This window comes from Melospiza melodia, chromosome 19 (assembly GCF_035770615.1).
Source record: "Melospiza melodia melodia isolate bMelMel2 chromosome 19, bMelMel2.pri, whole genome shotgun sequence".
Taxonomy (NCBI): Eukaryota; Metazoa; Chordata; class Aves; order Passeriformes; family Passerellidae; genus Melospiza; species Melospiza melodia.
The window spans coordinates 8,951,447-8,966,441 of NC_086212.1; the positions used below are offsets into that span (position 1 = coordinate 8,951,447).

Consider the following 14,995-nt stretch of genomic DNA (forward strand, 5'->3'; position numbering starts at 1 on the left):
AGCCAGCTGCTCCTGCTTTGATGTGGAGTCCCTGAGGCTCCGCACAATGCAGACTGGGGCGGGATGAAGCAAGGGTGATTGATTGTCTTGTTTTGTTCCTTCAAGGCTGTCCTGGACCGCTCGGATTCACAGCTGAGATCCCCCAAGAGCGGGGGCTGGCAGTGTCCACCCAGGCTGCAGGGATGGGGCTGGTGGGGTGCAGGCTCTGGCTGGAGGCAGTGGACTGGTGGTCTGAACTCTCTGTGCCTCAGTTTCCCCATCATCACTGCCCTCTTGGAAGATCTTGGTGTCTCTGGATGAAATACATCCCCTGAAACCATCATCCATTACTGGGCATCCCAGTAATTCAGGTCAACAACAGGAGCATAGGAGCCCTATCAAGGGTAAAGCTCATTAGGACTTGAGCATGTTGACCTTCGAAAAATGGAGTTTAGCTCCATCCAGTTGATGAGTCATGACTCTGTTTGTGCGATGCACTCCCTGCAAGCAAGGTTTCCACCGCAGAGCTAACAGGCTTTTCTGGGAAGCACTGGGGTTCTGGGTTTCCTAATTATTTTCAAACCCTACTGGCAGCCTCTCTCTGACAGGGATCATGCCTGCTCGAAGCGCAGCACTCAGGCGTGTTCAGAGTCCTGAAGCACTGACTGACTTTAGCTCGGCCTCGCTGCTGAGCGCCGGCTCTCGCAGCCCCAGTCCCTCCTCCTGCCCGAGCCTGCCTGCATGTGGTTTGCATTTCTTCCCCGGAGAAAAAACCCCTTTCTCCTGCCTCAGTGTCATCTTTCCCTGGAATTCAATTTAGGAGAAATGAAGGAGAGGCCAAATTTTCACGGAGTGACTACCTCCCCTCTCAAGGCAGTGATGGCAGTGAGGGGAAAAGCCCGTTCCAGGAACCCCTGCCCCGGTCCACATCCCTTGGCACTGGTAATTTTAGTCACAATCAGGTGCCTCCTTCTGAGCCAGTAAGCCCTGAGGCACTGAGCAGATTGTGGAGGAGCTACTCCAGTGCTGCTGGCTCTCTCTGCTATGCAGCAGAGGATCCAACCTTTCCCTCCCACCGTGTGCTAGGAAACTGCTGCCTGCATGGACCAGGACAGGGATTCTGACAGAAAACATGGCAGTGCCATCCATCACCCTGAGTGATGAATGGGGGGCTTTCCCATCCATGGGAGAGGAGCAGCAGGAAGCTGACCTCGAGGGAAGCAGCAGCCTGCAACACCTGAACATCAGTTAGGGATTATCCACGGCCCCTGCCTGCCTTCTCCTGTGAGACTCTGGGTCATACCCGGCACGCAGAGCACAGCCCAGGGGTGAGCCAGCTGCCCTGGCCGTGCTGGCTGCCCTTCCCAGCACAGAGGGCTCATGGGCTGCCAGCGGGGCGGGCGGTTGGGAAATCTGTTTCCTCTTCTGCTCGTTACGACACCACAGTGGGCGCATGCAAAGGGAGCAGTGAGGCAGTGGGAAAGTATGAAGGTCAGGGGAGGCTGCGGTTTGTGTGACGGAGGTGACCCCGGCTGATGTAGCCTTTTACCTGCTCCAAGCACCGCCATCCAGCTGGGACAGCTCCAGCTACTGCCTCCCCTGGGACATCACCCCTAGCCACGCTCTGTCAGGGAGCAACATCTCCACAGATCGTGTTCCTGGGTGAAAGAGGGAGGAAAATGGCCAAGGGCAGCTTCCTTGGTGCAAGAGCTGGGCGTGAATCGTCATGAACACGTGCGAGGCATCGGGGCACGGGCTGCTCTGAGTGCTTTGCTCAGCTCTCACAGGATTGCTCCTGCTCCCAGCCAGGCTCCAGCAGTCACAAAAAGGACATGGCTGCTCTGACAATGGCACCAGCGTGCCCAGCAGCCGGCCTGACACACTCGCCTTGCAGCACAACTCTGCCAGCTCTGCAATCCTCATCACCTCCTCAGTGACTTGGCTGTTGATTCCAGCCGGGGCCGGGCTCTCGGTACCTCCCACGCAGTTTGCAGGCCCCTAACTCACATTAGGGGGCTGCTTTCATGTGGCCAGTGGTTTTCATCATCACTGTGCCATGGCGTGAGTGAAGCACGGGAGCAGAGGAAGGAGACAACGGGGAGTCAGGCAATGTGGGCCAGCATGGCACCGTGAGTGCTGGAATAACAGCTTTGATGTACCAGCAGTCAGCCCCAGGGCCACAGCTCAGGTATGGCAGGGCCCTGGCTCCCAGGAGGGTCCCGTGGTGAGGGGATGCATGGAGCCATCCTGCATTCCTCACTGCTGTGCCCATGGAGAGGCTAATCGGGCTGAGGGAGACTTGGCACCAAAAGTCTCTTTCCAAGAGTGTCCGGGGCAGCTGATACAACACAGTGAGGGAAAATAAATCAAGGATGAACATGGAGGCGAGACCACAGGAGGACAAGCTGAGGGCTGGGCGGGAGCAGTTAGTGAGGGGTGAGAGGGTGGGGAGTGGATGGTGGGTGAACAGGGATGGCAGAAATTTGGATGGGAAATGAAAAGCTCAGCAAGCACTCAGCAGAGCTTTGGTGTGATCCTGCTGAGACCGACTGATCCTAAATACCCTGTGCTCCTGCACCTGCAGGAACCTGTGCTGCAGCCCTGCAGGAACATAGAGGGAGTCCAATAGCAGCAGTGAGATACAGGACTCCAGATCAGGTTTCTGGAGGGAGATCTATGATTTCAAACTCTGCCTCAGAACTAGGCATTTAAATGGAGTCACTGGTAGCTCCTGGCCCACCCAGGGCCGGGCTGTGCTGGGAAAGTGAAATGTGGATGTCATCAAAGCCTGAAACCGCGGCTGCTGCCCAGGAGTGAGCCGAGCCACGGGGTGGAAATGCTGCTGTTGCTGCTCTGAATCACATCTGAGTGATGAAGAAGCTGTGGCTGAGGCATTTCCTGCTGCTCCCAACTCATCCCCATCCAATGCCTCTCTCAGGGAGCTCCTGTGCTGAAATCCCGGCCCGGTGGAAAATCCACAGCAGCTTTCCTGATGAGTCCAGCTGTCTTCCCTGATGAAAGGAGTGACAAAGTATGGCAGGAGGTGTGGTGTCTCCTGGTAGTGATTCCCATGGGACCTGCCAGGCTGTGGTCGGTTGTTCAGCCTCAGTGACTTCTTGAGAGGGAAATGGAAAGAGCGAGCAGTGCGAGTTAATTAATTGACGCATAATGAAGTCAAGATGAGCATCCCCCAAGGACCTGAAGCTCAGATTAGGAAAGCAGCAGATGATGGTGTTCCCTGGCTTTGTCCCGAGCCCCAGCCTCCTGCCAGCCACACTGAGGACACTGGCTCTGGCCCAGGGGCAAGGAAAAAAAAGCCCCTGAATGCCTTTCAATGGCAAATTTAATAGAATTTAGGTGTCATAAGCACTGTGACCCAGACAAGGAGTTATGGAAGGGATGAAATAAACCCATCAATGGCTTTTTGGTGCTTTGATCCCTTTGGTGTCAGCATGAAGGCTTGCTACAGCAGAACAAGCAGACCCAGCATGAACTCAAATGCTTAAATGCTTTTCTGATGACAAGAAAGAGCCAGGAGCAGGGAAGGAGGCTCAGAGTGACTAACCTGGAGGTTGCTGGATGGTGCTGGGCAGACATCCTTCACAGGATCATGGAATCCTTTAGGGTAGAAAAGCCCAGTTAGATCACTGAGTCCAACTATTGCCCCAGCACAACCAAGCCCACCAATAACCCTTCTGGCAAAGAATTTTTCCCTAATATCCAACGTAAACCTCCGCTGGTACAACGTGAGGCCGTTTCCTCTTGTCGTATCTCTGTTCCCTGGGAGCAGAGCCTGACCTCCACCAGGCTGCACCCTCCGGTCAGGGAGCTGTAGAGGGAACCCCCCTGAACCTCCCTTTCTCCAGGTTGAGTCCCCCCAGCTCCCCATGTGCTCCTGGTGCTCCAGCCCCTTCCCCAGCTCCATTCCTTTCTCTGCTCCAACCCCTCAATGTCCTTCTTGTCCTGGGGGGCCCGAAACCGACTCCAGAACTCGAAGAGCGTCAGCAGAGCCGAGCACAACAGCACAGGCAGCAGCCCCGCGGCCGCAGGCGGCGGCTCGGGCCCAGCGCAGCGGACGGGGGCCCTCTAGCGAGGGGCGGTGCGGGCCCGGCTCCGCCCCGGCCGCCGCAGCCATGGCCGGTTTGGAGCCGCTGTACGCCTGGGCAAGGCCCGCCATCTCCCGTCCGCAGGACGCTCTGGTCTGCGGCATCCACTGGGAGCTGATTCGGCACGGCTACCGCTGCCTGGGTGCCGGCGACCAGGTACGGCCCGAGCCGCGGTGCGCCGCCGCAGGGGCCTAGTAGGCCGCGGTGAAGCCTCGGCCTTTCCTAGCGCCGCTCGCCGGCGCCGTGCGGTCGAGCCGGGCGACCGCTGCCTGGGCCAGGGGAACTGGGCGGCGCCGGCTGTGTTGGGGGCACCCGGGCCGGTGCGGAGTCGAGGGGCCTCAGTACTGCCTCTGGAGGGCTGCGGGGCGGGGGTGTCCTGGTGTTGGGGGGTCCCGGTGCTGTAGGGGGGGCCCACTCTTGGGATAGTGGTGGTGTTGAGAGGATCCCAGTACTGGGGGCACCGAGGGTCCTGATGCTGGGGGATGTCGCAGGACAGGAGATCCTGATGTTGGTGTTGATAACTCCGGGAAGCGAGTTAGTATAGTGCTAAGATGGAGCTTAGTGGTGAGGCAGAAGTCTGTAAGAAAAGGGAGGTGTCCAGTCCAGTGCTGAGGAGGAAATGTACTGGGGCAATATCAAAGGGTGGGGCAGTCTAATTCTGGACCCAGTGCTAAGATGGGGGTTTAGTGAATTGGGATCCTGATGGGTGTTGGGAGAGTGCCTGATGTGGCGTTGGAGGGTAATGGGGAGTGCAGGGCACTGTCACAGCAGAGTACTCTCCCCAGTACCATAGGAGGGGACTGTGTAGGGCAGGGCCCCTGAGAAACACTGATATGGGACTGGGACAGACATAATGACAGCCTTCCCTCATGCCCCAGACAGCTCTGTATCATGCTGCGGAGGTGAAAGGTGTCTGACAGCAAAGAACATTGTCTCCTGTGTGGGTATTTGTGACCTCCTCCTGCTGGTCATGTCCTCCTCTTCCAGTGCAGGGATGCTGTGGGAGGCTGGCAATCATACAGGGCCAGCCTGTAGGAAATCCCTGTTTGTCCTGTCAAAACCTGGAAGGCATTGAGGGATCCCCTCCCAGAGACCTCATTTCCCTCCTGTATTTCCCTGTGCAGCCAAGACAAGACTCCCAGCCCTAGGAGGTCGTGCTGGGCTCCTGGGCAGGGTCTCAGCAGCCCATCTGTTCCATTGCAGCCAGGTCCTGATGAAAGGAAGTCAGAGCTGTTGCCTGCTGGCTGGGAAGCCAACAAGGAGGTGTACACACTGCGCTACAAGTCCATGGATGATGCCTATGAGCTGCTGCTGAAGGCCATCATGGTGGAGGACAGCATGATCCTCAATGTCATGGTGAGCACATATGTGGTCCCTGTGGGTTTGAAGTCCTTTGGCTGAAAAGAGCACCAGGGACAGTTTAATAAATGTTGGCTTTTGCTTATTCTGCCTGGAAAGTGTGTTTGTTCCTCAGGATAGGGCAGACCCAGGGGGTGTTTTTGTGTCAGATGTGGCCCAGCATGAAGCTGGTCAAACCCTGGCTGTGTCAGGGCAGTGGGACAGTTGGCCTTGAACAGTCCAGCGCAGGAGCTGCCCTGCTTCTGTCCCTTTCCCAGCTCAGGACTTCTCTGCAGCCCCCAACAAGCAGCTGCTCTGGATGGCTTTGCTCAGTGTTCCCCCCTTTGCAGCCTGAACTGGGGAGGGGGAGCAGGGAAAATCTTGCTGTACATTGGGGTTTGCTCCTGGGGATTCAGGCACAGCACAGGGATATGGTGGAAAGCAGGTAGACCCCCATTCCTTGTATCCCAAGCCTGGGGCTGTTGTTGTACCTTCTGTGTCCCTCATTCCCAGCTCTGCCAGGCTGCTCACTCTGCTTTACCTGTGCTTTTCCAGGATCGCAGATCTCAGAAGGTCGCAGATGTGACCTTGGCAGTGGCTGACTACATCAACTCAGAGCACCTGGACGATTTCCACAAGTAATTTCAGTTTCCTGGTGTTTTCTGCAGGAGCAGATTTCTTACTGGCATGGAGATGGGGGCAGAAATCAGGTTGGGACGAGCTGGAGGACTTACTCCCCAGTTCATAACCAGGCCAGCCCTGAAATGCAGCCAGAACTCTGTTCCCTGCCTTCCTCTGCACTGGCACGAGAGATGTAGAGGACAGTGGGATCATGGGTTGGAGCCCAGGGGAAGGCCACCCCACCTGGGAACAGGCCAGGCCAGCACATTTATTTCCAGAGCATTGTGCTGGGTGGACACTGCCCAGGAATGTGACAGCTTCAGCCACATTCGCAGTGTCATGTGCTTTCCTGCAGAGCAGACTGGTTGGGTTGGAGCAGAAGGGAGTGGCTGGGTGGCACTGAAATGGGGTAAATGGTAAATGGTACCCTTGTGTGTTGTTACCCTCTGTGCTGCCAGTGGGGGACATGTTTTGTGCCGGGGACACTTTGGGTTTGTCTGTCCCCTCCCCGTGCCTGTTGCAGTTTGTTCAGCACCCCATGTGCTGGTGCCATGGCCACCCCACCCCACTGCCTTCCCTCTCCTTGCTGCAGGGTGTACAAGAACACCGAGGAGCTGAGGACAAGAATCACTTCAGGCATCATTGTTCCCCTCGGGCCCCCTGCAGGAAAGGGCAGAAAGGAGCCTGAGCCCAAAGAGGATGTGCCCTGGGATGAGAACCCGCTCCGGCTCCCTCCCCGGCAGCCCATGGGCGCAAGGGCCCCACACAGGTGAGGAGAGAGTGTGCCTGCTGAGAGCCCCCTGATAGAGGGGATGTGGCCCTGGCACTGCTCCCCAAACTACACATCAGGTCCCTATCTTGCACATGTGGGATGGGGAGTGAAAAGGATCCAGACCTTCCCCAGCTGGATCAGCCTGGACACTTGGGTTTGATTTGGTTGTTGGAGAGGGATGGGCTGCTCTGCAGCTGCGTGTTGGACTGACAGACCCAGGAAGGAACAGGCAGGGGCTGGGAGGTGAGGTGTGGGGTGAAGGACAGTGGCTCTGCTCCTGCTGGCTGAGGGACCATTGGGGCTGGCAGAGCAAGGACACCAGTGGGAAGGACAGTGCCATTGTGTGGCGGAGCAGCTTCTGGGAGGGACACCAGAGGTGCACCCAGCACCAGTGTCCCCACACTCTTGAAGTGGGATTATGTCTCTGTCTGGGACATGCTGGAGAGCCGGGCCTAGCCCAGCACTGCTTAGGGATTCCCTGAGATGAAAACTCCTGATATACGTGGACAGCTCCTGCTCCAAGCAGTGGGAACAGCAGGGGGAACAACAGGGCTCCCTTTATCTCAGCAAGCTGCTGCCACACACATCAGTGTCCTCATCCAGCAGCACCCTGGAGCAGGGAATGCTCCCAATGGCAGCCCCGTACTGTAGGGCCCCACAGATCCCAGGGCCCTCCAGGTATTGCACTGTTTGCCATGGGAGAGCACCCGTGGGCACAGCTGCATGCAGCCTCTCTGCTCTTCGTGAACATTTTTCTGTGTCCCACGTTTCAGGCCTTCCCCCTTGAGTCCCTTTGCTGTTGGTGGAGAAGACCTGGACCCTTTTGGGTGAGTATGGCTCTTGAAGCACACCCTGGTCTGCCTTTGGGGGATGTGGGGTAGTTGGAGACCACCAAAACATATCCAGCCAAGTGTCTCTGAGTGGGGGCAGTTGCTCAGTGCAAATTGTGAGGGACCAATTGACAGTTGCTAAAGCTCAATATGGTTCTAATGTCGTAATAAGATCCCGTCTCTTGCATAGATGATAGGTTGCAATCTGTGTCTGTTTAATAATCAGCTTGTATTCATTTAACACACAGTAATTCCTGCAGTAAATCAAAGCTGAATACGTCGTTAAGTGAATGTAAGCCTCTAATTTAAACCGTTACCAGCTGCTGTGTCTCCAGCCCAGCAGTCTGCAGAAGGGGAGGCTGAAAGCCGAGTTCACAGATTCTCAAGTCCTGTTTCAAGCCTCCCTCCGGCTGTCTGAGGCACTTGGAGAAAGCCTGGGCAGAGGCAGGGCTGTCTGGGAGACTGAGCTTCATAGATATATCCTTGATATTTGGTTTGGTGAGGCAAGGAGAACCTGTCATCTTCCACTCTAGTTAAAAGCACAGAGTCAGACAATAACCAGCTTGTGGTGTCGTTGTGGAGTGTCCTGCAGCCCAGAGGAGACTCCTCTTTGGAACCACTCTCCTGTGGGGATGGCATTTTTTCCCCTCTTGCAAGACTTGTTTCTCCATGGGTTTGGCTAGAAAGGGACAGCTAAAAATGTCCCTGCTCAGCTGGAAAGAGAAGCCTGGAGCTGGGGGAACTGGAAGGAAACCTGATTGCACCAGGAGAGGGGATTCATTTTGAGGGAAGGGTGTCCCTGTTTCTCTTGCTGCCTCCAGCGCTTCATCAGAGATTTTCTCTGTAAATGACAAAAAAAGATGGTAAATGGAAGCAGATTTGCGTGCTGACACCTGCCAGTGCCGGGACTGGAGACCCAGACTCCTTGGAATATGCTCATGGGACCTGGCTGTCCCGGGGCACTTTGGGCAGCTGTTCTGGCCTAATGGAACTCATTAGCACGGTTGTTAATGACTTGTACGATGGCAGCAGCGGTGTCCGGAGGCTGCAGCCGCATTTGCACAAAGCCGACCGTGTGGAATGGCGCTCGCAGCATGGGGCAGCTCCGAGGAGCCGCCGTGGCCAGCAAATGACTTCCAGGCAGTTCTCTGGAAAGGCTTGTGGGAAGCCAGCTGGCTCTTGCAACACTGCCAGGGCAGGATGGGAAGCAGGGATGGAATGTGGGTCTGCAGAGAGGGCAGGCAGGTCTGCTGCTTCTTGAGGGAACAGCCAGCACCTCTGTTGTGGAGATGGGCTGAGAGAGCTGAGGCTGTTCAGCCTGGAGATGAGAAGGCTTCAGGGACACCTTAGAGCCCTTACAGTGCCCAGAGGGAGTCCCAAGAGAGCTAGAGAGGGACTTTAGACAAGCTCTTGAAGTGACAGAACAAAGGAGAATGGTTCCCACTGACAATAGGCCAAATTAGATTGGATTTTGGGAAGAAATTCTTCGCTTTGAGGATGATGAGACCCCAGACCTCTGGTTATCCAGAGAAGCTGTAGCTGCCCCAGCACTAGGGGTATTCAAGATTGGATGGGGCCTGGGACAACTTGGTCTAGTGGAAGATATCCCTGCCTGTGGCTGGGAGCTGGAATTAAATTAGTTTTGAGGTCCCCTCCTACCCAAACAATTCTGGGATTCTCTGCAGGGCTCTCTGTCTTCCTGCCATGGGCTGCTTCACTGGCTGGTCTTGGGAGCTTTCCTTCCCACATGCCATGTGTCAGGTTAACCCATGTTCCCATGCTCAGCATTTCTTCAGTTCTCTCCAGTGCCCATCTCATCTCATTCTCTGCCTTTTCTCTCTCCAGAGGTCGGGGTGGGGGAATGATTGTGGATCCTCTCCGCTCTGGCATCCCGCATCCTGGCATTGACCCATCCTCGGGCATCCCAGGGCGGCTTCCCCCAGGAGCTGTTCCACCAGGCGCCAGATTTGACCCCTTTGGCCCCGTAGGAGTTGGGCGATCCGGGTAGGTCCTTGGCCCTGCTGGTATTCCAGCCTGCTCCCAGCCTGCCGCTGGAGCCCAGCTCATCCCTGTTGCTGCAGGCCTGAGCGCTCACTTCTGTTTGCTCTGAATTTCTTTCCAGGCCGGATCCTGACCACCTTCCTCCTCCAGGCTACGATGACATGTTCATGTGAGGAGTCCCCACGTGGCTGCTCATGCACAAGTTTTCTGGGAAGCAGGGGCACTTTGCCTCGTCACTCCTGTGATCTTTCCAGCAGCGTTTTCCTTTCCTCCGTTTTGGGCCACATTGCCTTGTGTCCCATCAGCTATAAAGGCTTCCCTGTTTGCAGAATGGAAGAGGAGGCAGTAGTAGGTCATTTCTTTCTCTGCTCCTCTGAGGGAGCTGTTTGCACCCAGCAAGGTGGGAGTGTGGGGTGTGGCTCTCTGGGAACAGCCTGGGTGCTGTGGGATTTCTCTGCTTCTGTGGGGTGGCAGAGCTTGCTGCTGGGGTCCCACAAGTGGTGGGTGTGAGAAGGGAGCTTGGCTCCTTGCTGCTCCTCTGCAGGAAACCACAGCAACCTCCTGAAGGGGACAGTTGGAGTAGGCTCCCCACAGAGTAGGGTTCTCTCTTACTCTGAATCTGAGCAAGGCACTTATTGAAGGGCTGGAAAGCCCAACCCACAGGGTCTCCATGGGCAGACCCCCAGCAGCAGCTGGGATTACAGCTGTGCTTGCTGGCTTTGAAGAGCAGCACCAGAAAAGCCTTTGATGTGCATGAGAAGAGACATAGATTGAATTCCTGGCTCACCTTGCCCCCTCTCTTCCCTGAAGCCATGGTGTTTTTCATCCCTGGGGTGTCTGTGAAGCCCTGCAGGCAGTGTGGTGAGGGGTGCCCACTGTGCACTACATGGATCTGGAGTAAGAGGGAGGGAGCTGTGCAAAAGAGGTTTCTCAAACATGTTTTCCTACTGCCAGTGTTGTTTTGTGTGGCTCTGCCTGGATTGGGGTGGATGGGTGAGATCTGCTTGGCTTAGGCTCCTGAGCTCTCTAGAAGCCTCCCTTCCCCAGAGATTCCCCAGCTCAGTTGATTTGGGCCTGCAGCTCATCTTTCCCGTCAGGGGCTCAAACTGTTTTTCTTCTCATGTCTGATCTCTTGGAAGAATGTTCATAAGACTGAAATAAAAACCTGACAACAGTGTTGTGCTGGTGCATACTGGGGTGGCCCCTCTGTTCCCTACTGTGCAAAGGGAAGCCCCAGAGCCCTCCCCAAGGCAGAGGATTCACATTGGGAATTTGCTTTGTACCTTCCCCTGAGCAGCAGCGCTTTTCCAAGAGGATGTAACTGTATTAGGAAAATGAAGTGGAGAGCAGCCCAGCCCTGCTCCTGCAGTAATTGCCTCTCCGGGGCATTGAGTGCTGTTGGAACACTGCACACAGCTGCGTTGGCAGAAATATAAAGGGGGAAGGGATCCCCCCATCTATCTCTTTTCCCAAAAGGCTTTTTCCTTTTAAAACCTCTTTGCCTACAAATGCAGTTAATAAAGCTGTGTTATGGTGTGTGTGCCACCCTGGGCCCTGCACACGTGGGAGCAAGGAAGACCAGCTGGAGAAATCTGGTGCTGGGAGGAATTGGAGCAACTCCTGCATCTCCCCAGGGCTCATGCATGGATCCCCATTCGTGGAGGGGCTGGTTCTGAGCCCAGACCCACTGCATTACCCAGAGGTTTTTGGGGGGAAGTCCCAGCTGCAGACGCACGGGTGGGCTGTGGGCAATGCCCATGACCAGAGCAGCATGGAGGGATGGAGAGAGACCCAGGCTCAGTGAGGCCACTGCTCTTTCTTGTCCCCTCTATCCACAGCTTCCTTCCAGGAGAAAGAAGCTCTCAACTGGGGAGCTTCTGGGGTAGAAAGACTGAATGAGGGATGCTGCTGGTGTTGAAAGACTGGATGGGGGAGAGGAAACAGCTTTGGCCTCATCGAGAGGCCCTCTCTGCAGGGGGCGGCTGTTTTCTGTGCCTGAATTAATCACGTTCTGCGACCTACCAGGAGGGAGAGGCGCAGCCGGCTTTGATGGGGCTAATTAAAGCGAGTCAGCGCGGGGAGAGGCTGCGGCAGGGCGAGGAACCGGCTTTTGTCTGCAGCGCCCGGCCCCGGCGGCTCCGTGGTGTTGTGCAGCTGGGAAACAGGTGGCAGAGGAGGGGAGTGGGTTCCAAAGGGGACAAGTGTCTGCTGCAGGCCTTTGCCTGAGCCTCTGGGCTCCCAGGGCTGAGCCATCCACTCTCCAGAAAGGATGAGTAAAACGAGACAAGGATCCTCCTCTCCATGTCACAGGACAGTGGGAACAGGAGAGTGTCCCCACAGTTGCCACTAAAGGAGCTGGAGCGTGGCAGAGGTGGCTCCTGAGGACCAGTGATCCCAAGCACATTCCGTATTCCATCCGTAGGGCTTGTGGCCAGCACAAACCCCATTCCCTGAGAATGGCTGGGGGACAGCTGCCCCCATTGTGGGTTTGTTCCACAGGGGATGCAAGGGCCAGGTCTCCCTTCAGCAGGAGGGACAGTTCAGGCCCTGAGCCACGTGTCCCTGTCCCCAGCACTGCTGTTTGTGCCCCCAGCCACAGGAAACATTAGCATGCACGGGAGCACAGTAACACACCCCGCGTTAATTTTTATGGGGAGGCTGCGAGGAGTGGCTGGGGCTGGGTGTGCGGTCTTGGCACAGGCTCAGCTCCCTCCTCCAGCCGCAGCACTTCCACTACACGTTTGAAGAGAGGCACTGGATTATTGGTAATGGCTCAGGATCCCCAGAGAGTCCTTCAGGCCATCTGCCAGCCCGCCCAGCCCACAGCACCTGCCTGCCTGCTCCCGATGGGATGGCAGAACCCCCGGCGTCGCTAATTACCCTGCAGCCGGTGCTGCATCCTTGGATCCTGGGTACAGGGAAGCCGTGTGTGTGTGTGTGGCCCAGCAGGAAAACAAAGCAGCCCCCATGATATGGAACTGGGAAAGGCACTCTGGACCCTCCCTGCTTGCTTTGCTCAACTCCTGGCACAAAGAAAGACACCCCCAAAACACCAGCACTGTGGGACTGGAGAGCCATTGACCCTCCTTCCACTCAGGCTGCACAGCATCAGCCTTTCCCAGCCAGATTTTTCTCAGCACTGTGAAATATTTTGGAATGCTTCCTACTACTCCCCTGCACATTAAGCACCGCATGCTAGTGCCTCTTTCCCAGTGCCTGCCAGAGTGATGAAGGGACAGCCAGGTCAGACAGCTCCATGTCTCTCTGCCACAGCCACCCTACATCTCAGGCTGGGGGAGGTTGTGTACGAGATCACATCCCAGCCGTGGAGGTCTCAGTGCAGAATCTACTTTAATGGTGCTGTTCCTTCACGGTTTGTTCAATGTAAATATATCTCTATATATGTCGAGGCTTCCCCTAGTCCTGCAGGGACTCAAGGCAGAGTCCAGCAATGTGCTGACAAAGCAATAACAGCCCCTTCCTGCAGTTTCTTGAGCAGCCTCATGGCCTAATCCATGGGAGTATTCCTTGTCCTCATATACAGCAGGTGCTTAACAGCTGTAACCTTCACCAGGCTCAGCTTTTCATCCTGAAAACACTCTTTCCATCTTATTTGAAGCAACAAAAAAGGGATGAGGATGATTTCTCCATCTAACGGGTTTATTTTACTAATCCAGAAATGCAGGGCCAGTGCTGAGTTGCAGGAGGGACATCTGCCTTCTCAGGGCAGAGCCTTGCTTGGGAAGACTCAGAGCTCCCCCTTTCTCCCTTTTTTCTCTTCTTCCTTTTTCTTCCCTCTCTTCCCTCCCTCCCACAGCATCACCCCCTCCTCCACCCTAGAGTTCCTCAGTGACAGCCACAATGACATTTACCCCTCTGTGTTCTCCCTGGACCCTTCATCTGGCCCCTCAAATTAAAGCCATTTGTCCCAAGGCTGTTGGGGACAGGCAGTGTTTTTCTGGGGACAGTGGGGCACAGCCACCCATTTCACTCCAAGTGTGGTTTCATCCCAGGGAAAGGTGCCTGGGTGCCAGGATTGCAGGTGTGAGGTGATTTAAAGTTGTTCCCTGAGATCTTACAATAAGTACAGAGCGTGACTGGTGAATGTAAAAATCCCTTTTCTTTGTGTCAGGCTGTCTGGAGGGACTTGTCCCTGCCTGAGAATGTCTGAAGTGAGTAGCTTATGGGATGGATTGAAAACTGGTGGCAGTTCATGATAAACAGCACCTTTTGTGGGTCTGCATTTTCCAGTGGGATAATTATTTCCCTTTCCCAGCACACTGCTCATACCCATTTCTCTTTCCACAGAACATTGTGCTTTAATGACGCTTCATGTTTAATTCCCGAGATGCAATTTTGCCTTCACACCACAGACAATGGCCTTGAATCAGCAGAAAGGCCAGCCTGGGGACATCCCAGCAGCAGCACTGCCAGCTCAGTGTGGGACACAGCCACCACGAGGCACTGAGAATCATCCACTCTCCTCCGTACAGAGCACCATGGGTTTGGAAGAGGCCATTCCAGGGCTGCTGGTGGTAGTGGGATGCTTGGCACGGTGCAGGCATGTCCTGGCCTTCATCCTGCTGTGTGGAATGGAGCTGGTGGGCTGTGAGGGCTGGGGGGGGCAGAGGGCTGGACCCCACCCCACAGGTGGTGGGCATGCTTGCTGCCTCCTCTTCTGCCCGGAGCAGTGCAAGCACCAGCGCTGTGCCAGAGTTTTACAGGAAACTATTGCTAAAAATGGTCACTGATGGCAGAAACAGGTCTGTAGGGAAGAGCAGTCAGGTCCTGGCTGTGGGAAGGAGCTCAGCCTCACATCCAGCCCAGGCTGCAACCGACCATGGCACAGAAATCCCATGGCTGCCTTGGTTGTGCCACTGCCATGATGCTGGTGGCAGAATCCCATCCAGGAAGGTGCTGGGGAGGCGACAGGAGGTCCCAAGGCCATGCTGTCCCAGTGCTGGTGGCGGGGAACAACCCGGGCCAGGGCCATGCAGTCTGGTGGAATACCCCAAAGCCTCATCAGTCCGGTGCAGTTGGGCCAGAGCACCGTTCAAGAAGGGTTCAAGGAGGTGGGAACGGTGGCTGAAGGCTGGTGGAGGCAAAGTTTCACCCAATGGTATCGGTGTCGGGAGTGCAGCAGGGGGACCCCGTTTCTGCCAGTGGCGGGGGGTCCCTGGGGTGCGCACAGCTAGGAGCCGGGCCCCTCGGGGGGCTGGGCTGGGGGGCTCAGCTGGCTCTCGAGCAGCGCCCGCGTCCCCTCAGCTGACAGCCTCCGCAGTCGCAGCCGCACCGAGCCATAGGTGCCCCCGGTGCGGCGGGCGGCCCGGGCGCGGCGGCGGGCGGCG

General features: G+C 56.1%; 1 protein-coding gene and 1 long non-coding RNA gene across 2 annotated transcripts; one reads left to right on the forward strand and one right to left on the reverse strand.

Annotated features, from left to right (window-relative positions):
* Nucleotides 1-1,996: 1,996 nt before the first annotated feature.
* On the reverse strand, nucleotides 1,997-4,029 carry LOC134426813 (uncharacterized). The gene is made up of 3 exons (XR_010030049.1): nucleotides 3,923-4,029; nucleotides 3,545-3,597; nucleotides 1,997-3,094 (listed from the first exon to the last, which is right to left on the reverse strand). It is a non-coding gene; the product is annotated as an uncharacterized LOC134426813 (long non-coding RNA).
* Nucleotides 4,030-4,091: 62 nt separating this feature from the next.
* PSMF1 (proteasome inhibitor subunit 1) lies at nucleotides 4,092-10,821 on the forward strand. Its single transcript, XM_063172402.1, has 7 exons — nucleotides 4,092-4,241; nucleotides 5,289-5,441; nucleotides 5,979-6,061; nucleotides 6,637-6,813; nucleotides 7,590-7,643; nucleotides 9,492-9,650; nucleotides 9,769-10,821. Exons 1-7 carry the CDS (start codon nucleotides 4,113-4,115, stop codon nucleotides 9,818-9,820), a joined length of 807 nt encoding a protein of 268 aa, XP_063028472.1. The 5' UTR covers nucleotides 4,092-4,112; the 3' UTR covers nucleotides 9,821-10,821.
* The last annotated feature ends 4,174 nt before the right edge of the window (nucleotides 10,822-14,995 follow it).